This window comes from Centruroides vittatus, unplaced genomic scaffold (assembly GCF_030686945.1).
Source record: "Centruroides vittatus isolate TY-2023 unplaced genomic scaffold, ASM3068694v2 contig_882, whole genome shotgun sequence".
Classification (NCBI taxonomy): domain Eukaryota; kingdom Metazoa; phylum Arthropoda; class Arachnida; order Scorpiones; family Buthidae; genus Centruroides; species Centruroides vittatus.
Genome location: NW_027122574.1, coordinates 4,076,945 through 4,102,797, shown reverse-complemented (window position 1 = coordinate 4,102,797; position 25,853 = coordinate 4,076,945). Strand labels below are relative to the sequence as shown.

The window sequence follows — 25,853 nt, the reverse complement described above, 5'->3', positions numbered from 1 at the left end:
CATTTGAAAAATCGTAGGTGTAAAGGTCCGCTTTTAGCGTCGTAGGTCGAAAAGCCACGCGACCGAGATAATTAGTCCCACCTGGGGTTTGGGGCTATAAACGGCCGAGAACAACAAAGGGAGTAGCGTCGCCGTTTATGGTACATGTCAACGTGTTTGCCACGTGTTGGCCGACTTGTAAAACGTAAACAAGGGATGGACGCGTTTGTAAGCTACGTCGTCGGGAGGAGGGCGGACGTCTTTGGAAGCTCCCAGGGGAAAAGAAGAACCTGATTGGCCGCAAGTTGTCGCCATAGAATCCCTTAAATTGTAAGGGTGGCAAGAGAAATGGAGAGAAGGGCGAGAGACCGGGTACGTGGTAGTCTCTGACACTAGAGAGCCTTTGAGGTGTAGAGAGAGCGTTCTCCTCTTAGAAAGTCCTCTGAGAAGGGTTAGTGCAGAGACAGGACGGCCACGCGGTTGAGCCATCTCCAAAAAGCGACCTGAGTTCCCCGGAGTATAACAGTCCCCAATAGACAAGCCGACGTGAGATACCACATCTTTGTTGCATAGTGTATGTAATGTTGTCGAACTTGTACATCCTGTAAATATTTGTTCTGTAAATAAAGTGTAAATGTTCACTGGAGTGAGTGTGGAGGTGTAGCTTTCCTCGAACCATCGTACGGACATTCTCGAGTCGTAAAAACCAACTCGAGACGGAACATCGTAAAGATCGTAACGGATTACGTAAGGATCTTCACTGTAGGGTTTCTCTTAAAGGCTATTTTCTTATTACTTGCTATACCTATTTTCTTGTATATGCTGGTTAGCAGTGCTCTGTACTCCATTACGGTGAACTCCTCCTCTTTCTTCTACTCTTTGCATTCAATGTCCCTTTTTTGTGCTTTCTGTACTAAGTCTTTTAGTTTGCTTTATTCCTACCTCTCTTGCTAGGTTTGCAGCATACTCTACTTCTTTTCTTGCATCTTGGTTCTTGCTACAGTGTGTGTATGCCCTTTTAAACAGTGCTCTAAACACTGCTAGTTTGTAGTTTACTGGGTCACGTGACCTCCCCATGGTATCAGCTCCAGCATGTACGTCGGCTTTCGATATACTTTAGTAGTGATACGCCCTTCTTCTATTATCACTTCAATATCCAAGAAATGTACCTTTTTTTTGTCCTTGCTGCTCCAGCTCTAGTTCTAGGCCAGGGATGGCAAATATTTTTGAGTCCACGTGCCATATTGTAAGCATACTTAGCTTTAAAGATGTTAATGCGTGCCAAAGTCTTAGACTTCGAATAATGATATTTAAAGAAATTAAACAAATATGCTTTAATTCGAATAAATGTAAAAAATCTAATTGAAAAAAGGATGATCAGGTGATAAACAGAAAAGATGATTGAAAAGGACAGAAATAATATGATACATTACGTGCCAGATGATTTCTCTTACATGCCACTTTCGGCATGCGTGCCATAGGTTTGCCACCCATTCTAGGCCATATTGATTGCTGTTTATATCTCTTATAAATTTATTTATGTCTGGCATATCCAGATAATAAAGATGTCGTCTACATACCTTGCATATAATATCATATTCCCTTCATATTTCTACAGTAAATTATTCTCTAGAGATCTTAGTATCATCTCGCATAATAACCCTGAAACCGGGCTTCCCATTGGTACACCCTTGTGCTGCGAGTATGTAGTACCTTCAAATGTGAAGATTGACAAAAATGTGGTTAAATGTGCCAATTCCAGTATTTGCCTTCTATACTTTGTCGCGTTATCAACATTCCTCAATGGATATTGAAGTGATAATAGAAGAAGGGCATATCACTACTAAAGTATATCGAAAGCCGACGTACGTGCCGGAGCCGATACCATGGGGGGTCACGTGACCCAGTAAACTACAAACTAGCAGTGTTTAGAGCACTGTTTAAAAAAGCATACACACACTGTAGCAAGAATCAAGACGCAAGAAAAGAAGTAGAGTACGCTGCAAACCTAGCAAGAGAGGTAGGAATAAAGCAAAGTAAAAGACAGTACAGAAAGCACAAAAAAAGGGACATTGAATGCAAGGAGAAGAAGAAAGAGGAGGGGTTCACCGTAATGGAGTCAGCGCCATAACTAGCCTTTTATGCACCCGGTGTGAGCATCTGTAACTATGCCCCAAAACTTGGACCAGGTCATTTCTGCACCCCCCAGGGTCTACACCCTGTGCCTGGGCACCGCCCTAGTTACGGCACTGAATGGAGTACAGGGCACCGCTAACCAGCATATACAAGAAAATAGGTATAGCAAGTAATAAGAAAATAGCCTTTAAGAGGAACCCTATGATTTTTCAAATGTTAAGAAATGACAAAGCACCCTTAGTCAAAAAACTGGTTCCAGGGGTTTACAGAATACTGTTACACGATAAAAGGTGCCAAAAGGAAGTTTATTATATAGGGGCCACAAAAAGATCAATTAATGAAATGTTGAAAGAGCATAAAAGAGATATTAGGTATGAACAACCAGTCACGGCATTAGCAAATTACGTGATCGCAGAACCAAGAGAAGTTTCCGTTGACTGGGATAAAGCAGAACTTATACAAAAAGTTGCAAACATAAGGCATCTAAAATATACAGAATCGTGGTATATTAATAAATACAACAAAAAAGGGCAAGCCATAAATTTTTGGGAATCATTTAAACTAACATTGGCATGGAAAGCGGCAGATTTGCAAATTTAAAAGAACAAAATGATGCATTCAAATCTACGATTTGTTTCTGTAAAAGATAAGCATTCTAGAATTTTTCCGTTAAGAAAAAGAACTTTCATTTTGAATGAAGTTTTTTTTTGTGTTCTAATCTGAAGGTCAGTGAAGCTGTCTGGAAACGTTGGTAGCAAAAATAAGCTGCATGTTAAAGGTTTTTTTGGATCATTTTGATTTATATATACGATAAACAAAAGGGGTCCTAATTGAGAACTTTGCAGAACTCCTCTACAAAACTGGAATGTTTTCAAAAAGTAATTCTCCATTTTAGTTGTCAATTCAATTGTGTAAATGTGATGGAAACCGTGCTACTATATAATCATGTAGTTAAAGTTATCTTAATTTCTATAGCAATCGACTACAAGGAACCAAATTGAAAGCCCTTAACAAGTCTAAAACTATCACATCAATCTGATTCCCATTATTAAATGCAGTTCCCACATAATTTGATAACTCCAACACATTTATTGTTACAGATTTCTTTGGAACAAAACCATGTTGACACTGGGAGAGTTTTGTCTTCACAACTGACATTAAAAAATTACATACTGAATTTTACATAACTCACTACTGCAGAAATCAGTACAATAGGTCAATAATTCTCTGTTTTTGTTCTATCATATATCTAATTTAATTAAATTTATGATAGAAATTTTTCCTAGAAGAGAGACGAATCTAATTGCATATAACATTATTTTATCAGATTGGCAAGTAAAAACATTTAATCTGGAGTAAGATTTAAATTGGTATTACCACAGCTTTAATTCTAGATTAAGCAATTTAAGGCATGTGCTAATTGAATATGTCCGTGTCGTCTTACAATGATTTTAAGCTCGAGTTGAAAATAAGCAATCAATCAATCAAGTTACGTAAAAGATTATATCACAGGACTTCCTGTTTGAAAAATTCTTTCTTTTCTTCTTGATCTTTATTTGCTCTGATTACTTTTTAAGTTTTTATAACAAAATAACAATTTCTTACAATTTTATGTGTTACAATTATTTGGTAACTGTTATATTCTAATACATTTTTTATATTTTACAACTAATTTTAATGTGTATCAAAGGTAGCACAGTTTCTTTCACTGTTGAAATCATGTATGTAGTTTACACATGACAATTCATGCAGACATCATTATGCACCCAGACAATTCAGAGTTTGTAACATAGCTCTTTGCAATCCAGTGTTAGATGGTTGGTGAATACAAAAAGTAAATTAACTCTTCATCTAGAGTTACCAGATTGAAATGTTGGATTATGAAACTCGTGATTAAAACACTGTCGACAAACACAGCCGTAAGAGAATTGGATACAAAAATGAAAGGCGGACAAGTTGTCTGTCAACATTTTCAAAATCAAAATATTGAGATTGAGAATAATCACTAGTTTTAGTACTTCGATAATTGTTACCAGACAAACCTACATTTGAAGAAATTAATTTGTCATTCAGTATACAAACTACATAAGACATGCTCATAAGCTTCCTTACCTTTTTGAGTTTGAATTATCTAAGGTCTTAAATGTATCTTAGATGAAGAAAAAAAACAGGTTCCATCAATACCACAGTCCTCTGCCAAAAACTGACATAAGTATTCTCAATAGAGAATTGATCCCCTCCTAATCTTTCGTGTGAACAAATTACATTTTGAATTATTACTTATAGAGGTGGCTCTAATCTCTTTCACAGATTTGGGTCATCCTTTGCATGATTATTCTGAAACACTAAAAAGTATATCCTATAAATCCACAGGTTTCACTTCATTTTATTTGAGAAAGTTGTAATCTTAGGTCATGGTGAAATTTTTTTGGACCTGGCAAGTTGGTAGGTGTTGAAAAAACATTTTCACATATGTATATTATCTTTAAAAACTGATGTCAAAATAACTTCAAATGTTTGATAGTCAACAAGCTGTAGAAGTTGTCACAGGAGACAGATCACTTGCATGTGTCCACACCCAATACCTTCCTAATTACACCTCGTTTGCAAGGACCATATTTTATGGCATATAAGACACATCCCCATTTCATTTAAAATATTTAAGCAAAACTATTTAGTGTATTTAAATCAACTTGCATTTTTGGTACTCTGCCTTAAATCTTTTATGGTATTCTGGTTTAAAAAACCAAAATTAGATTGCACATTTTTATTTATCAAGAGGAAAACAAGAAGTTTAAAAGAAATTATTTACAACTTACTATATGAATACATGCAAATTGCTTATAAAATTGCTTAGCCATACAAAATAATATTTTTATTTGAGAATTGGGCTAATTAGAGGTTATTTGTAGTCTATCAAAAACCATTTGCCTATAAAAGATATCCTACATTTCATATATGAAGTTGCTATTTTTTGGACAAAAGTTGTATCTTATGTCATAAAATACAGTACATTATTTGACTGAAAAATATTAGCTCAAGTATAGAACCCAAGGATTAGTGCTCCATCTCTTGCAACAACAATTACTACTTGCTGACTATCAAACATTTGAGGTATTTCAAGCTTTGATCGAAATCAAAAAAAAATCCTAGTTTTTTTTTTATTAAACTATCTGAACATACTAAACTTGTGCAAAAATTACTTGTTTTTCAATATCTATAGATTCCCAGTTTCAAAAGTGATCCATCATTATAACCCAAAATCACAATTTTTTCAAAACACACAAGTGGAACTTTGGGCTTTGTGGGCTGTACTTCTAGTGCCGCAAAATAACTGCACAAAGCCTAATCAATATCCTTGAAATATATTTCTGACCGTCCCTTGTTAGATTGTTTCTGCCAAAACTCATATTTCAAATATTGTGTGAAATTTACATGGTACCTATTGTACTGTCATACATAATCTAATACATAACCCTGGCATAATACTAAATTTTTCAATTAAATGGAATATTTTTTACAAAGCAGAAGCATATCTATTTTGAGCTAATGTATTTTGTTATTGATACATCTCTATGCTAAGAATACTAGTTAAGTAACGCTGCATCGGTGTGTAGTCGGAACAAAGCTGCTTGCACCTTTATTTTCTAGATTATGAGGAAAAAAAGAAACAAAGAATCATTCGTTCTCAACAATATATTTGATTTCTATTGGATCATTTAAAGGACAAATATAAGGTCAGAATAAGTCATTAATTAATTGCTATGCAAACGTCTCACGAAATTCTGTCTATCACTATGGGCCTTGGACTTACAGATTGACTCGTAGCGATCCTTATTGTAACTCTTTAAAAATACTAAGTCGGTTATTTTTTTCACTCGACTCAATGTAACATAGGTAAGACCGATAGCTGTCTCTTTTTTCCTGTATCTATTTTGATTTTTGGAAGAGTTAATCCCTGTGATTTACACATAGTCTAAGGTAAGGTAAGTCTATATGCTAAGGTAAGGAGAAACTGTCTACGAGATCGCAATATACTGCCATCGTTCGAAGAGCGTGTTATGGGAATTATTGGAAACAGATTACTATAGATGAAAGGTCCCCGATAGCTATCGAATTCCACTAAAATAAACAGAGGAAGAGCTGGAGGGCGAGCATTAGGAGCATATATAATGTAGCATATAGTTCCTAGCAAACCATTGACAAGACCTCCTTGCACCCATAAGCTGACTCTTGGCATGATTCTGGCATTAACTGAAAGATTCAAATACTTGGAAAGACCAAGAGCTGAGCCATCTTTGGACAAAGGCGGGGCAATAACCGGAGTGTTTTTGGATGCTATATAAGCAAGAGGCATCCAGTTGACTGCAAGTAGTCTTCGTTGTTTTGTTTAACTTGCTCGTTTGTTGGATATAGCTCTACTCCCGTTTGGAACTGATCAAGTTCATCTCTGGATAAATAGGCTCGATTTCTTGTCGTCAGAATGTTCAGATCTGTATCAGAGAAATCACCCGAAGCTAGATGTTGTAAGACATCTGTGAAGGAACTATCTGCGCTATTTTGTCTATGAGAATTACTAAGTTCAATGAACTTCTCAAAAGAATCAAATGCAAATGTAAAGTAATGTCCCAACAGGGTCCCTACCTTGTTGGGACATTACATTGTAAAAAAAACACTCGAGTAGAGAAGAGTATCTTTAACAGGAGGAAGCTGATGAAAATCACCAAACAAATAGATAAAGAATCCATCAAACGGCTCATCTTTCTCGGGGTTTATCTCCCTCAATCTTCTCTCGATCATGTAAAGCATTCTTGCACCAATCATTGACATTTCATTGATGATGATGAATTTGAGTGACTTCATCTCAATCTGGAATCTCTGTGCAGCTTCTCCATTTAGAGATCGAAATTTCATACTAACGATAGGAAGACGAAGGAGAGAACAGATCGTAAAGCCATCAATATTGATTGCTGCTGCTCCAAGTTTTAAAAAGAAAACTGTTTTAAACTTATTATTCTATAAAGATTCTTTATATTCGTTGTGTATCTAGTTAGCGATAACATTTACCTTTCAAAATTACCGTTTTAATGCTTGTCATATTTTCCGACCACGAGATGACACTTCTACACTTGCGTGAGCAACTAACACTTGACTTCATGCATTCCTTGTCAACATTATAACTCTAAAATGAGTTGTCCTATCTTGATGAAATTTTCTAGGACGACTCACTATCACTCGTGGATGAACTATTAAAATTTCAACTCTCAAAAATGATCCATACTGAAGAAAAACGCAATCTTTGTTTTGACCCCCATCTCCAGTTCTACAAAAATGGATCATTTTTGAGTGTTGAAATTTTAATCAGTTCATCCACGAGAGATGGTGAGTCGTCCTAGAAAATTTCATCAAGATCGGACAACTCATTCTAGAGTTATAATGTTGACAAGGAATGCATAAAGTCAAGTATTAGTCGTCACTTCATTCTGACAATTAAACTATTTCTACTCTTGTGCAATTGATAGAAAAGAAAAATAAAGAAATTTTTTGGCAATTTTTAGAACTTTACAATAGCAAGATGATATCAAATTAAATTAATCAGCAAGAATCTGGATATTAATCTTCATTGTTAGAAAAATCTCTTGTGCCTGACAATTAATTTGGACAATGTCCTTGACAAGATTTGATTTTGACCATTGATAAGTAAATTAACTTCCACAAAACTAAGTTTGTGCCAAACTATTGTTATTCTATCATCAAAGTGTCCTATCAATAAGAATATGTGCCAACCCTAAGATGTTTCTTCATTTTAGATAAATGCCAAATTGTGAAAATCATCATCAATATGCAGTATTATATCACCAATTAATTTTCCCCAGTTCATTATAAAAATTAAATTTATTTTTGTGAAAAATATTAAAATACAAATATCAAATGCCTAAAAGGGCTTTACAATATTTTAGTCAAAATAATCATAGTTTAAAATGTAGTTAATAAAAATTTGTGCTATTTAAGCTAAACAAAATGTCAAAAATTTGCAACATCACCCCAGAAGGTCGAAATTGATGATTTGCAAGCATCTTTTACTTGTTCATTTGTTAAATGCATAAACAGTTTTTTAAATGGAATGTAATTTATTAATGTTGATTTACTTCCAACGAAAATCAATTTCAGTTTTGCGCGTGATATTGCTACATTCAGACGTCTTTCGTCTTCCAAAAGTTCTGCTACCTATAAATTTAACCAAACACTAATGTAAGTGTCTGCATTCAATATTTTTTTTCACTTGTAAATGCAATCGTATCTTACCTTGTTGCCAGTTGAGCTTCTAACACAAGAGATGATGATGACCGATTTGTCTCTTCCTTGATACTGGTCTACCGTATTTACTTCGACGGTCGGGAGACGATGTCTCTTGAGAGAACTGCAAATTAAACTCACTTGTTTCTTGTAAGGGGTAATTATACCAATATCGTTTTCTAATATTCCACCCTAAATTTTAAGAACTTTTATTATTACTTAAATCTGTTTCAATAATTATCAAGGTAACTTCTTACCTTAATTACAGTCCATGATATCTGAGTAACGATATTTGCTTCTATTTCATTTTGGACAAGTCCTCGAGAGTCGTAAGTCTCCGGGGCAGGAAGACTGTCCAAATTCAAGAAAATTATGGAATTTGTGGACTCGGACAACAGCGATTTGTGCCAACCGATGCCGTCTGGAAGACAACTTAATTTGGGAATAATCAGTCTGGCATTTTCGACGTCTGCCGAAGCACATTTCAATTTTCCGTCGTACGTTAATAAATTGCAGAGCATCATTATTTCTCTGGAAAAAATATGCAAAACTTTAAATGTCATCTTAACCCAAGTTAAAGAGTTTTGATCTTACCCATTCATGCGATACTGCAAGTTCAACTCTATGGTGTTTTCTGCCATTTCCAATCTCGAAAATAAACTCTCAGACATTCCCCGCAATCTGTAAAATAAAACACAAATTTTGTATTTAAACCATATATATAAATTACTTAAAATATAATAAAAAAAAATTCCTACTTTGCTTCCTTATTCTGTACAACTGGAGGCAACTGTTGAGAATCTCCAATCAAAATAAATTTATTTGCATAAAACAGAGGTCCCAAACAGACTGTCTGTAGAATCTGAGATGCTTCATCCACAATGCAGAAGTCAAAGAATCTGTGTTGAAACACTGGATGATTGATTCCTAAACAGGTAATGCCCACGACTTTCTACTAAACAGGAAAACAATATCAAAATGTAAAAACAATTTTATATCAAGCAAGCAATGCTTAAGCCAAAAAATATGGACTTTCTACAATTTACATAAATGTTATGTTTCACAAACTCATATGTAAGCTAGAATTAATTTCTTGTAAATGTATCCAAAATGGTTAATAATGCAAGTTACATTGAAACAAAGCACAATTAGAGAAACATTGTAGAGATAACTGTTGGTGCACAGTCATCAATTGACATATATTTTTAGTAGATGATCAACTGAATTTAATTATTTTTATAGTTATGCAGTAACCTCTCTCATTAAAATTAAGTCAGGAAGCATTTTGTACAAAGTTTATCCAAGATTAATTGCGAAAATTGAGTTGCTGAGAATTTAATTATTATGATTTAAGTAAAAATATTATCATACCCAATGCTATTTGATGAATTTTACAGAATAGCTTTATGCAAAATTTCTTAAGTTGACATAATAATTGCAATAAAAGTTAAATAGTACAGATATTACAGTAATTATATTACTTTGATTAATAGCACATATGGTCAATTCAGAATACCTTTAATTCTATTCACAATTCCTTTCAGACTGGAGTGGCAGTACTAAAGCTCTTTAAAGAACATTCTAAAATAAAAATTTCAGTAAGTTCCCATCCATATATAGACTAATGTTTTCGATCCTCCCTCTGAATTTTTTATTTTAGGTTCTTTAAAGAGTTTTAGTACATTTAATTCTATTGAAATTCGTTCTTAATTTTTGAATTTCACAAACTTTATATCAAGAAAGTTTGCATCATCCATATTATTTTGGTTTGTGTCATAAACCTTAGGAGTGACAACATTGGTAATAATACATGAAAGAGCTATATGTGAGGGATATTTTTTAAGTAAGGACCATTTGGCAATATTGTTTTTAAAATGAATGCATTCATAATTTTCACATGCACAGTGTCTCCTGGCATTCTTTGCACATAAACAGATGCATTTTGAATCATGTCAGCACTGTGTGCATTTTATGTTATGTGATGTAAATGTTTAAGATGATCAAGTGGCCAATTATTTGCTTTCTGACTGCAAGAATTGTGAAACCAGCAGAAATTCATCACCAGATCTGTAAAGTTTATGGTCTGAATGCCATGGGTATCAGCAAAGTTTGTAAATGGGTAAGACTGCTTAAGGAAGATTGGCAGAGAGTGCATGATGAATCACACTCGGGCCACCTGTCTGAATTACCGACAATCTTGTGTGTAAGGTAGACATCACAATTTGTGGAAACAGACAATTCACCATTTCCATACTAATGAACTTTCTCACAAGTTTCATGGCCAGTTCTTTACAAAATTGTGTCAAAAAACTTGGACTGTAGGAAATTGTGCTTTCAATAGGTTCTGTAGATGCTTACCAAGGAATGCAAAACAAAGAGATTAACCAGTACTTTGACATTTTTGACTAAAACCATGAAGATGATGAACTAATGAACCACATCTTCACAGGGGAGAAGACATGGGTTTCTCACGTGACCCAAGAATCCAAGCAGCAGATTCTGGAGTGGTGACATACATCTCTGACAAGAGTGAAATTCAAGCAGACAATGTCAACTTGCAAGATTATGACAACCATGTTCTGAAACAAGCACAATGTTTTTTGGTGGACTTTATGAGATAAGGGACAACATTATACACTGCTGCATATTGTAAACTTTGAGGAAACTTTGCCACACAATCCAGAATAAATGCCACAGCATGTTGTCTGCAGGAGTTCTGTTGCTTCACAACAATGTGAGGCTCCATACTGTTGTTTTAACACAAGATCTAGTCGAATCTTTTGGCTGACAGCAATTGGATCACTTCCCATACAGCCCAGACCTGGTGCCAACGGACTACTACATCTTCCTGCATCTGGTTCCTCACTGGCAAGCATTTCCAAAGTGAAGAAGTGAAAGCAACAGTTATCTCAGCCAGCATACTTCTATGACAGATCTATAGAAAAGTAGCTGAAGGTATGTAGAATCTGAGAAAAAATGCCTGTGATGTTTAGTAGTTCATTTTTTATTGGAAAACAATCCCAACTTTAAAAATACCCTCTTGTATGTTATAAAAGATGCAAGTTGGCAATGTTGTGTAGAGAGCATATGCAGTATATACATACTACTATAGATTTTTTTAATAAATTTCTCTATGTTTATTTTATTTGTACTTTTATATGTAAGCAAAATACACGTTTCACTTTTGTGAATAATTTTTTCAAACAATTTAATGTTTATGATCTGGATCCCTTCAATTATTAAGGTGTTAATATGCATTCATCAAAATTGGGATATTGGCAAACATGGACTTTTAAGCCACTTAAAAGCATAAATACTAGTGATGTAACGAATAGTATATTCGGCCAAACTATTCGGCTTGATTAACGCACATACGAAAATTGGCGTGCAAACCATATTATGGCAAGGATCGCGCATCCTGCTCTCTATTGGCCCGCTGTCACTACGATTTTTTCTTCCAGTAGATCTAAATTATTTAAATTAATTAAATTATAATTATTAAAGTTAATATGAGATGGAGTCTAACATCTACCTCTAGTGCCAAATTGGTATAATTTATGTAATAGCCGTAAATAGCCCAATATGATTCAGCAGTTGTTGGTATTTAGATGTAAGTTATAACTTAAAATGATCGATTGTAAATAAAATAACTTATAACTCTTTAATTAACCACTAAAATTTTGTTTTTACTGCGTATTTGTAGACTGAATAGTACCCTAAGGATATACTTTAGTAGGGACGTATGGCCTAGTTTCTCCCCAGTTGTGGAACAGTTCAAATATATTATTAGGGGTTTCTATTTGTGAAGTTTTGTGATATTTTGTTGCTATTGTTTTTGTCAATATTTTTAAAATTAACATGATTTCAAATGTTATCTTTTGTATATAATGATAAATGCTCATTCTTTGCTTTATTTATAAAATAAATTATATATTAGTTACTCGTCTTCTAAAAATAGATAAATAATTCTTTCATTAAATACGATAAGTTTCAATAAAAGTTTTTGTAAATCATTTTAAAATATTGTAAAAAGTATTAAAATATACACAAATACAAATATAACATAATTAACTAAACAATAATATTAATGCCCGATACATTCTAACCTACATGCCATCAATGCCATAAGATATCGGGCTAGATAAAGGCTATATTATTATTTAATTACGAAATAATTTAATAGAGTTAGATGCTATTTCTTACTAACCTTAATAATGATAATTTAATGTTCAGCATTAATAAAAGTTACCAAAATGATTAATTTACTGTGTAAAAACAGTTTTGTTATTTCTTACTCCTGTTTTTAGGTATTCGATATTTGGCCGAATAGTGAAAAATAGGCCGAATACCGGTAGTAACCGAATATTCGTTACATCACTAATAAATACAGAAAATTTTGTGCAGTTTCACACCGACCAATTTTTAGCTGATCTCTAGAGACAAGATATGGTATCCACCAAAGTAAGATGGCTGTAGCAGACAAACATGAAGTTCCATGAACTTCATGTTTCAGCACTAGAGCAAAAATGAAATTGAAAATGTTCTGGAATCCAGAAGATAGCATTAGAGATCCTACTTGGTAGGATAATATAGAGGACACTGACAGTGAAGACAAGGTAAAAGTAGCGTGATGCTTTCCAAGGCATCCACCTCATATTGTTAACACATTATGTCTCCGATGATTTTATACATGTAAAAGGTTAACCAACACTAGGTTGTAAATCTCTAATGCATAGCTGAGAGAGAATATTTGGAGCAATTTTTTTAACTTATGGCCTATACTATATGGAGGTGTAATGAAATTTTTTTCCCACACAGATATGGATTCATATTACTCTATATAGTTGTCTTCCAGGCTAAGGAGTGTAGAGCACAGTTCTGAAATTTATGCATTTTTTGCTTTCTGACTTTAATGTATAGAAAACAGTAAAAGAAGGCACATTTCTGGCAGGGCATACATTTTGAAAAACACCAAGAAAACTATTGAGACATGAATACTTGGAAACTCTTGTTTGTGAAGTATAAGAAAGTTCCAGAAGCCGTATTTTATGACTTCTGGAACCTTGAAGATTATCATAAATAACATATTTTACCTTGTGAAATCATAAGCCAAGAAATAATTGTTAAAAAGTGTAGGTTAGTAATTCCCACTTACTTCATTAAAAATGTTATTGTAAGCCTAATTGTATTATTATTATTGTTTCTTTTTTTAGTGAAAACAAGGAATCATGGAGATGTGTTTCTATACTCTGTTGTAAATAAAACTGATATTCAAAGCTGCAACATTCCAGTTTAAAGTGTTTGAGCCATACAGGTAAAGTATAATCTTATAGCTATCATCACAAAAAAGGCATACTTTCAGAAGAAAGGGCAAGCAAAGGAGATGCCACACATTATTGAACTACCACAGAAGTATGCCGCCAAGCTATCATTTGCAAAAAGTAACATGGGTGATGTGTCCTTGATGAGGTCGGTTCCTATTACCTTCTATACAGTTTATCACCAACCAATAACAAGCATTTCTAAAGTACACAAGGACACAATGTGGAAGTTGACTGATGTCAATTATTATTTATCTTTTGAAGTAAATATATCTTGTAAAATAACAAATTTGAATTTTCATGTTCTTATATTATAGATAAATGGTATTTATTTTTGTTTAAAAGTGAATGTCAAAAACATCAGTTTTTGACACAGTAATATTAATTATTGTGTCAAATATTAATTTTGACACCTAATTAGTACATGGAAATAGTTTACAGCCATTCAGTGCTATCCCACAATCTCTGGAGATGATTTTTGATTGATTACCAATGTATAACAATTAATAAATTAAGGTTTTGCATTACTTTTGATGTCAAGCTATACAGTAGTAGTGCAGGAACTGAATGGTAATGTCAGTTTATCAATGTTTCTTATAATATGATTTTAAAGATATTTCAAAGTCACAAATGTGTAGATTATCACGTAGTCCTGACTCTTTCAATTAAAAAATATATTTTTAGAAACCTTGAAAGAGTTGCACTAAAATTGCCTACAAATGGTTTCCCAGTTTTATACTAACACAAACAACAAAAATTTTTATAAACACCTTTGAATTATAGAAATATTCCAATTCTTTGGTAGTTTTTATATTTTCTGTTAAAATCTCCACAGCATGAGAGCGAACTTTGGGATGAATTTTGGATAGTTGACCCAAACGTACAAAGTCAACATCATGCTCCTTAAGCTTCATGAGAATGTTATCCAGAGCAGAATGCGTGTGCGAAGTGATCAATACAGAATTGCCTTTCTCTACCAACAATCTTATTAATGCTACCAAAGTGAAAGTTTTACCTAAAATAAAAAACAGGGAAATTAAAATAAATTATTTTAGTTTAGATCATGTATTTAATAAATGTAACTTACCTGTTCCAGGCATCCCTTTTAATAAAATGTAATCATTAGAAGAAAGTATTTTTTCAATAGCATTTATCTGCTGCTTATTTAATGATTTGAATATTGGACTTTCTTCGTCTTTCAAGGGAAAAGTTTGTTGGAACGATGGAGAATGAAGATCTATCAGCCATTTCCGTAACCGAGCAGAACCATTGGCATCATCCATCAGGTGCAACAGATTAGTCAACTGTATGGCGGTTGAAGAATCAAATGTTCTCTTGTCCACTCGATATGTTTCTTTGGTCCAAGTTGGCCTTTGATAAAGGTCTCTTAAATGAAAATTATTTTGAAATTTAAATAAATTTTGCATACTATGTATAACTAAAAATAAACTTACACGTAACAAATCAAAAAATACATTTGAATCTTTATACCGTATATTTCCGCAGATAAGACAAGGTATAAATTTTCATCAAAGTTTTAGTATATATCTGTCCTATAAGACAACCCCCAAACCGACAATGGCCTATGTATTTAGTTTAGATCAGCGATCGTCATCTGGATAATAACACTGTATAGCATATACAGAATTATGTCCTATTTGTAATTTTTCGAATGAACAAATTTTATTTTCTTGCATCTGGCAGCACTGTCTTGCAATTGTTACAAACATTCACACTGATTCCGGTATTTGGGTAATGACCACAAAAACATCATATGAGCTATTCTATTTTGTGGACATACCCTACTCTCTACTAATAAATAATTACAGTTTGTCCGCATTCTTATAATGATTTTAATTTATATAAATTTTAATCTAATTTTTTTTTGTATCTGTTCTATAAAACAACCCCAGATTTTGATGGCCTTTTTTTTATGATTCAACTATTGTCTTATCTGCAGAAATATATGGTACTTATTTTATGAGGGAGAATCAAAAAGTTTGACAATTCATTTTCTTGTTACAAGTTTATTGAAACAAAAACAATACAATACACATTGATCAATCTTCTCTTTTTCTACATAATCACTAAGATTTTAAACATCTGTTCCAGAACTGTATGTTTTTTAATACCACGTCTGAACAAATCTGGGCCCAGCCTCTTAAAACACTCACATTGCAAATTCCATATCATTGTCTGACTGGAAACGCTGACCTTACAGAATGTCCTTCAGCTTAGAGAAGAGATGAAAATCACTAAGTGCAAGATCTAGACCAGTGGTGGCGAACCTATGACCCGTGGGTCAGACACTGATCCACACAGGCTTTTTAAAAATAAAGTATATATATATATATATACACAAGTATATCTAATGTCGAATTTATAAAAAAAACCAGTCTAAAGACCCAATGCAGGCATCGGGGCATGCACAAAAAAAAGTAGTTTTTAACCATCCTCCCCCCTTTCCAAGTATGCCACTTAGTGACCCACGAGCTAGTACTAAAAGATTTAATGAACATAATTTGACCCACTTCTCAAAAAGGTTTGCCATCACTGATCTAGACTGTGTGATAGGTGGTCTAGAAGTTTTCAAATGAAATTCTTCAAGAATACCTTAATGTTTTTGGCAAAGTGTGGTCACATGTCATCATCAAGAAGGATTGTGCTTCTGGTTGACAATATGAACTTTTTTCTGAATAGCCACCTTTAACTTTTGCAAAATTTGATAATACATTTCACATTTACAATTTATCTGCATCTAGTTTTTCAACTTGTACATTGAAATCTTTGCAAAAATTGCACTGAGATATGAGCAAGCCCACATTTCACAGGTATGGTCACAATTTACTATCAGTTCTGTTTTACTGGAAGTATGGTCAGAAGAGTAGCTGTATGAGACAGTTACAGAAAGGATGTAGCTACATTTTGACACAATATTGTCACTTATATTTGCATTACGATAGCCAGGAAAAAAATCTTCAATTTTTTTTTATTATTATTCTTCCTCATATTTGTCAAAATATCTTAAAAAGTGAAGCAAGAATTGCATGTTATAAAGGAAGTTTTGATTTTTATAGAAGCTACATACAATGAATGAAACATTATTTACAACATGAAATTATAGATTAAACAAAAATCAGCAATAAGAATTTTCACAATGATTTTGCTGTTACCTGGCAGAAAGCATCTCTGTACGATAGCTCAAAATTTTTGTTTATTGGTTGAAAATAAAAGGTGATTTAGGAGTATAAAAGTACTATGTAATGAAGAGTGAGCTATCTAAAGTCAAGGTCTACTTACATGTCCTAAACTTTAGACATAGAGGATACCTGTTATACAGTGTTTGAGCAATATTTTTTGATAGAGAACCTACTGAAAATCTTAACATTGTATGAACAACAGAATATAATATTGTTTCATTAATATTCCAATTTTTTAGATTATAAGAAATGTCAACAACAAACAAGTTAAAACTCATATGGCTAGAACTATGTTGACCAAAAGCTTAATGTTTAATGTGTGTGGTCATTTTTTTTGGAATGAAAACAAAGATTAACACAGAAAATGATACAAGATAACTAAGAAAATTATGTCCATTTGTCATCTTTCACATGTGTGTGCCTTCAATAAATTACTTATGTCATTATTGCTTACATTTCATTGAATCTTGCAACTTGACTTACTATTTTTTAATAGGTACCAATATTATATTAGCCTTTAATCATATGAAAGTATAACCATTCATTATCTATATAACAATATTTCGAAAAATCATGTAATCCTGAAATGATTGTTCACATGACTGCATCTTTGTGTCTTGTGAAAAAATAACTGATTATATTAGTACTACTACAATTCTCTCAAAATATGTTATTGTGTATATTTTAATAAAAATAGATACAAAAACTCACACAAATGCAAATATAATAAGACATTTACCTGTCTAAAAGAATTTCTATGCAATTATTGTTAATATTACTGATTTCTCCTGTACCAATAGCTAATTCTCTACTTTCATTCTCACTGACAATAACACAATCAGATTCTTGTAATCCTATAATTGATGCATGTCCATTTAAACTATGTCTCTTAAACAAATGAATATAACTCTTTTTCGTCGACCATTTATCTGAACGTTGCAATGTAGGAATGAGAACCATTTTGCTGAGACATAAACCCTGTTGCTCTCTGTAAAATATGAAGTGTTAAAGAAATATATCACATGAGATATTTTATTAAATAATTATTCTAATGAATGAGAAATAAAAATTAATACCTTTCAGTTACATCTTGTTTCCAAAACTTATGTCCAAATGAATTTTTTGAACTCTGCTTTTCTAGATGTAGTAATATATACCAATGCTTAAAGTAATTTAAATGAGAAGCAGATAGATGATTAGTATTTTCAGGAATTAATTCATTCATAATATGATCTATATCCAATTTACCTCCAAATATCCTAGAAAAATAAGTTTATTTCAATATTTTTCTAATCTAAATTTCACTATCATTTTAATATCTACCTTTGATTGAGAGTACAAGGTAAGAGAAGAGGACATTTTTCACAAAATCTTTTTTTATTTATTGGTTGTGGAACACCATCCAAAATGTGACTGGATTCTGAAGAGAAGCTGCATGGATTTGAAGAATTGATTAGATGGTAGACCAAGTCATTTCGCAACTGGATTAAGTCTCTGCGAACATCGTGAGACGAAATGATGGATCTCATTTGTGGTCCATCTTTGAAGTATAACAACAGACCATTATTGCAATCTTTATTTCTGTACTCCATCATCATGGTATAGAGAATAACTTGAGCTTGATGTTCAAATGAAAACGACGATTTTCCCGTCTTCAGTTCAATAGGTATGTGCTGAAAATATTTAATGCTATTAAATACAGTATAAGTTATATATATTTATAAATAAATAAATGGTCAGACCACAAGTCTATGACAACATTTAATTTCATAAATTTTTAGTATAAAGTTGAGGAAAAATTCACTTAATAAAATGATTTTTTACAAAAATTTACCACTAATATTGATATACTTCTATGGGATACTAATGATTATTGTGAGAATCTTAAGTCATACTCATGAATCATGTCATTCTGTAGTTATTTTAAAAGAAGCACTTTAGCATTCATCCAAGCACATAAATCAATTGGTTAGGTCTGACTGTAATCAGGCAATTTGACAGCAAGAACTCTCCAAATTTCCTACAGTTTAGCCAAAGATATTGAATAAATATATAAAAATTGGATAGTTCATTTTATTACAGAAAATTAACAAATATGAAACAGTTTTAAAACATTATCACTGTGGAGTTCAATTGACAAATGGAACATAAAACAATAAATTATTTTGCTCATTGGGCATCACTACTTATCTTTTGTATAAGGAATAAAAAAATAAAGAATAACTTTTAATTATCATAATGTGCAAACTATAACACATTTGATAAGGAAGAGTGCATTCAAATCTTAGTATAGAGAAAAAATACTTTATAAGTTCATAAAATACAATGCACACAAATACACATTAATACACAGACTAAAATTTTAAAAGATACAAAAGTAATATATCAATTAATATCTTCTTGACTTACGTTATATACAATCATAATTATTCAACTGCACAATTTACATAGATCACACTTTTTAACAAAAAAAAATGAGTTCTGATAATCATTAAAAAATAAGTGCACAAATTGTATAATTATAAAGAATATCCTGATAAAATATATATTTCAATATGTAACAAATTCAGTTAGAATAATTACACACAAACTTGATGATAAATTGTTTTTTCTATGTGTAAATTAAATAAAAAGTATATAAAATCACTATTTAAATTGTTTTGTTTATGTCATAAAACTAGCTTAATGTTGTATCATGGACAAAATATGACTATAAACTACTGTTAATGTGACATATTAGTTTATAGTGATATGTTGCACAACAGAATATAATCATGTGACATGTTCATATACATTATATAAGTGTAACATGTCATGACAGGTTTATGATCATTTTATAGAGTACTGAATGGCAATCATCAATTTTACTATTGTCTACATGTATTAAAGCTGATAGACAATAGTAAAACAATGTATCAAAGAAGTAACCAATAAATTAAAAGAAACAAATGCTCAAAGACAAACTTTGAGAAGTTCCAATACTATCGATAATAAAAGAAACAAATCTCATAAATTATGATAAAAAGTTCACAAATTAGAAAAAATATATTGAGGAAAAGAGAGCACATCATTTTTTTAAGTCAGTTAAATAGTCTTACTTTTTTTTTACTGTGAATATTTACTTCTGCAGTCAAGTCTATTTTTCCTTTGATTCCATATCGTGGACACCAGATTGTGTCTTCAATGTCGACAATTGACGATATAGTCATTTCCGAATTTTTTTCTTTCTTGTCTGTTAAACAGGAATTCATATTTTCTCGTTTCCATTTAATTATGTGAGGAAAATAATTAGCAGCTTCATGTTTTATTACAGTTTCATTAGTTTTGTTCTCGTAACTAGAAATATTAAAATAAATGATCTTAAATATTACTTGAGAGAAATTTGTCAAGCTATTTTGTGAATTTTAAATTATTATATAGTATGCATTATTATTATTATTATTATTTATTAATAAAATAATTTTTTAAGGATTTTTCTGTTATTATTTTACTTTATTTTAAGTATAAATAATTAAAATACTCTGTTCACATGCTAAATTCTTACAGAAAATTAAGATTTCTACGTTGCATTAGTATGGAATTTAATCTCTCACTTAGAGATTCATACGAGATCTCGTCATCTTGAACAACCTACAAGACATTTGGAATTAGTTTCAATTTTGTATATATGTATTATGATTAGCAATAGATAATTATAGATATTCATACACTCAAAATACACTATTAATTTAACTGCAAAACATAAATTTTAACTCAGTCTCTCGAACTGGTGTATGTTTACATAAAAACATTTTAAAATTAATTTTTTGTTTATTTATAAATAATCTTGCCTCTTGAAAAAGTTGATGTATTATTGTTCCCAAAAGCATAGACATATTTCCAGAATCCCATCCTTGAAACTTATCTGCCAATACAGTTTTTCTCATACAGAACAATGCGGACGAAACTGTTGTGCTGGATACGAGATAGTCGGGATGAACAATTAAAAGGCCATTTTCATTGTCTATTTTTGCACGTCCTTCAAAGAATTCAGCTTGAACGCATACTACATCTCCTACTTCACAGAATGTATTTAACCTATTAAAAAATAAAACTTGAATTTATTTTGTTTATTTTAAACTTTTTCTAAATTATGGTTTTTGTTTGACACAAATGAACATAAATGCATTTCTGATAAATATAATTTAAATATTACTAATCTTGAACAAAAAAATTCAAAATGAGCATAGCGTATGCTGGACTTTTAAATAATATGCAACAACTTAAATACCAAAAATGCATAAATGAACATGAAACAACTAAAATATCTAAAAATGAATAAATGAACTAAATAGATAGCAAAAATGTAAAATAAATATCAAAAATGATAAATAGAAATAAAATTAAAAATATATACAAAATGAAAGATGAGAAATAGGTGAATGTATGTATGGTAACTTCTTACCTTTCTATTTGCTTGTGCCAGTAAATATAGGTGGCGTATGAGTCGACCAAAATGGCTGCCACAAAGGGTATAACGTGCTTGACAACGTATGAGAGTTACTTGTGTGTTGTCTTTTTAATAACTTTTCTCTCTGTAGTCAAAACGTTTTATTCGCATTTGTATCCGACATTAATCCTAGTTGATTTCGTAGTTGTTTAAGTCACGATGATTACACTTTGTGACATTTTAGAATATGTGGCCGATCGAAAAAGATGTCTTACAGAAGGAGAGGAAATACTAAAACTGATAACTTCACATCTATCCAGCTCTTTCTCAGCAAACAATTCACTTCAGTTTCATCACAGCTAATTTTGCTGAGCTTAAAATTCTTTTATACAAATGTTTTCACTCTATCTAATATAGGCCATCGTCGGGTTTAATATTATAAATGTTCCAAAATGGAACGTACCGTTTTCGAATATTTTACATATTTAAAATTCAATAAAATAATTTAACTTTAAAATAAATTGAAAGAAGTGTGTATATTAAATAAACAAACAAACAAATAAAACATAGAAAACAAAGCTAAGTAGAAAGAAATGATTTAAGGGTTTTTAAGTGCCATTCTTTTTTCTATTATATATTTCCACACTGTTGGAAGCACATTAGCATCCACAGCATTTAGGCAACAGTTTTTCATTTTACTTTTATAAATTTCCACCTTTTGCATCTCCAACGCAATGGATGGAGAGTGCACCGTTTAAATGATTTTAGCCTCTTCCCATTTTACAATGGCTCCTTCAGTCTGTGCCATAATTGCTAATAGTGTTGTGAACTTTGTCAAAATTGTATGTGTTCTCTCGCAGACGTACCGCCAGGTTTCTTCTAGTTGCACCCACATAATCTTTTTCGATTCCTAACTGTTGATTTTCAAATGGAATTTTATATACCCCAGCTTTACCTTCTTTTTCACGCTGTCTTTATCGTTCCGTAGCAAGCTACAGATATTAGGTGCTCTTTTATAGATCATTCTCGATTTTTGTAAGAAAAAGAGCATTTGATACAACGTTGACAAACGACACAACACAATATTATCAATTATAGCACAGACTGAAGGAATGATTGTAAAATGGGAAGAGGCTAAAATCATTTAAACGGTGCACTCTCCATTCATTGCGTTGGAGATGGAAAAGGTGGAAATTTGTAAAAGTAAAATGAAAAACCGTTGCCTAAATGCTATGGATGCTAATGTGCTTCCAACAGTGTGGAAATATATAATAGAAAAAAGAATGGCACTTAAAAACCCTTAAATCATTTCTTTCTACTTAGCTTTGTTTTCTATGTTTTATTTGTTTGTTTGTTTATTTAATATACACACTTCTTTCAATTTATTTTAAAGTTAAATTATTTTTTTGAATTTTAAATATGTAAAATATTCGAAAACGGTACATTCCATTTTGGGACATTTATAATATTAAACCCGACAATGGCCTATATTAGATAGGGTGAACACTTTCTATTCTAACAAACTACTTTATACCCATAGCAGCCGCCATTATGTAGTTTTTGCTAATACCGCTAAGTGTCAGATCTATCGTTGGCACAAGCAAATACTTTTACCCGAGTGTCATTTGGAGTCCAGATCTAAGAACACTTTCTAAGCTGCCGATAATATGTTACAGTCTTTGTAATTAATGGGTTAGTCTATGGATATCAATTTATAAATATGCAGTGCCTCCATATATTTAATATATTATATTTTGTGCACTTTCTGAATTATTCTGGCTTAGTTCCATTTGATGGCAATAGAATTACAGTCAAAAATTACACGTGTTGCTAGGGCAGTGACTGGTTTAGCCTTCTGAATGTTGTCTTTGTATTCTCTTAACATTGTACTCAATGATATTTTTCTGAATTATTACAAAAACAATATTGCTTGGAAGAATCTTTGTCTCAGCTTCCCTTTTGGGTGGCTGCAACAAAGATTGCCAACATGAATTCTGATAGGAAAAAAAGCATTTTCTAATGGTCCCATAAAGAAAAAAATCTGAGATGACCCATTTAGAAATATTTGCCCTTCAAAATTGGTAAAAATCAGCTGGGAGGCATCCTTAATTAAGCATATCTCTGCAAGTCAGAAAGTTCCAAGCAAACCAACACAGGATAGTCATGTTTGCTTTAAGTGTTAGGGTGCAACTATGCAGACACGAGCGAGCAAATTTTCCAAGTGAGCAAGAATATGTGGCGAGAAGAGGTGATGACATTTCATGCTCTCTGTTTCTCGCTTTTGTTCATTATGATCACACAGACTAGCAAGAAACAGCGAGCATGAAATGTCATCACCTCTTCTCGCCACATATTCTCGCTCGCTCGCGTTTGCATAGTCGTACCCTTAAAGTATAACTCCAGTTCTATGAAATCAGTTTTTACCCCTAATTTATAATAAAGTTATACTAGGCTGAAAAATGTAATTGACACAGTTGAATCCACAAAAAATTGCCCTAAGTCACCATTTTTGAAAATGTATGTTTGCTTTAATTTTGCACAACAGAAAGACAAATTTAAATATTTGTGCACCATGCATGCAGAAAAGATTGGAGTAACCTCCAAATCAAGGCTTATATCTCAAAAACCAAAAAACATTCAAGCCTAATACTTTGCAGATCTTAGTTCAAGACCCTAAGCTATCTTAATATAAATTTGAACAAAATTGGAGAGTCAAGCATAAAAGTTTGCACAGTTGGCATGGAATGACTTTTCTGGATATGCATGAAATATAAGATAAGACCCCTTTTATTGCTCTTGTGTAATAAATATAATCTAATTTAACATTGAGGTTCAAACATGTCTATCAATTTGTTGCTAAAGTGAGTATGTGTACTACTCTCAAAAATTCCTTTACTGATAACATTCAAGCTCTAAATAAAGGGTTTTGCAACCCCAGAATTGTAAACCCTTCTATATGAGTAAAACAGTCAAAGAAACCATACCTATTGATGCAACCCTTTGCAAGATATTCACCTCCAAAGGTCAGTTTTTAACATGTATCAGTATAGGGTAGATGTACCAGTTTTGGCCAGTGTACCAGTTCTGGCCAGAAAACAAATTTAACTTAAAAATATAATCACCACATATTCAAATCTGTCCAATGAAACAAACTTTTATTGTTAACTGTTCACACAGTTAACAATAAAAGTTTGTTTCATTTGTGATTATATTTTTAAGTTAAATTTGTTTTCTGGCCAGAACTGGTACTACACTGACCAAAACTGGTACATCTACCCTACTACTTATTCTCCATGCTCCATGTCATCAAGGCAAGCGATAGCGAGTCTTGACTGATGCTCCACATATAGTTATGCACTTCAATGCAAGTGATAGCAAGCACCAAAATGCCTAAGTGGAACTAGCCCCCATACCCCCCTAAAACTATATAACATCAGGTACAATCAAGTTGGCTACTCAAAGCCAGCATAATCACATGGGTAAATAGTTAAATGCAAGTCTTAGCAGAGCGACAAGACTCGCAATCGCACGTGGCCTGTTTTGAGGGGCTATATCTCGCGAAGGGTCGCGAAAGGTAGAGGTATAGCTCCTTTGACTTTTTTGCTTCTATGGGTATGGGCTACAGCTCTGATAAGGTCCCAACCATCTCATTCAGAGCTTGAATTATACCAATGCATATTAATTATATGCCATTAAAATTTATCTTTAAGGAGATTTATACTGTTAAAACATTAATAATTTTTGCATGAATATATAAAGTATTAATATATTTAAATAGACTAGGCTACAAAATTCTAGAAAAATGTATTTAAAAATTGTAGCCATTTTATAAAATTAACCTAAAGTTATAAAATAGTTATTTAATACTTCTTTCGAAATCAATTTACATACCAAACTCCTTCGAGAGAACAGATTCTCTTTACATTTTTCTTTTCCAAAGTCAGTAGTAAATCAATTTTTTGCACTTCCTTATGACGACATATTCCCAAGATACGAAAATGTTCATCTCTGTCTATTTCTATATCATCTTTTATATCTTTTTCCCTTAAAATTAGAAGTCACATTCACATTTATTTATTATAAAATATCTTATTGCTAGCAAAACAATTTTTCAAAACTTACCAAGAGCTTAAAATGCACTCATCTTCCACTACAGATTCCTGATCTGTAACAAAATCAACATCCATTGATCCATCATTCATCCAAGAATCAATGTCGTCGACAATTTCAGAGAAAATTTTTTCACTTTCTTGAACTTTGACAACTTCAACAGTATTGACGGGTGTAAGGACGTTAGAGTTTAATCTGTCATTGTCATTTCTCAATGGATGAACATTTTCAGCATTACTCTTATCATCATCATCATCATCATCATCATCATTGTTAAATTTATCAACTTGATGATTTTCTGAAATTAGTTCTGAATAATTTTTATCCTGATATTCAAATTTATTTATGGAATTTGAAAACTTTTTAAATCTTTTAAGTTTC

The 25,853-nt window shown here is 32.1% G+C and overlaps 2 protein-coding genes across 2 annotated transcripts in view; one reads left to right on the top strand and one right to left on the bottom strand.

Moving 5' to 3' along the window:
* Window positions 1-25,853, top strand: part of LOC136983516 (uncharacterized) — a 345,314-nt gene that overhangs the window by 228,841 nt on the left and 90,620 nt on the right. The gene's annotated exons all lie outside the window — the stretch shown is intronic.
* Window positions 8,057-25,719, bottom strand: Dna2 (DNA replication helicase/nuclease 2). Its single transcript, XM_067280225.1, has 15 exons — window positions 25,485-25,719; window positions 25,254-25,406; window positions 20,764-21,010; window positions 20,478-20,563; window positions 20,032-20,269; window positions 18,257-18,606; window positions 18,010-18,192; window positions 17,673-17,921; window positions 14,821-15,119; window positions 14,504-14,748; window positions 9,171-9,364; window positions 9,007-9,093; window positions 8,670-8,943; window positions 8,422-8,604; window positions 8,057-8,343 (listed from the first exon to the last, which is right to left on the bottom strand). The coding sequence occupies exons 1-15, from the start codon at window positions 25,562-25,564 to the stop codon at window positions 8,140-8,142; spliced, it is 3,072 nt and encodes a 1,023-aa protein (XP_067136326.1). The 5' UTR covers window positions 25,565-25,719; the 3' UTR covers window positions 8,057-8,139.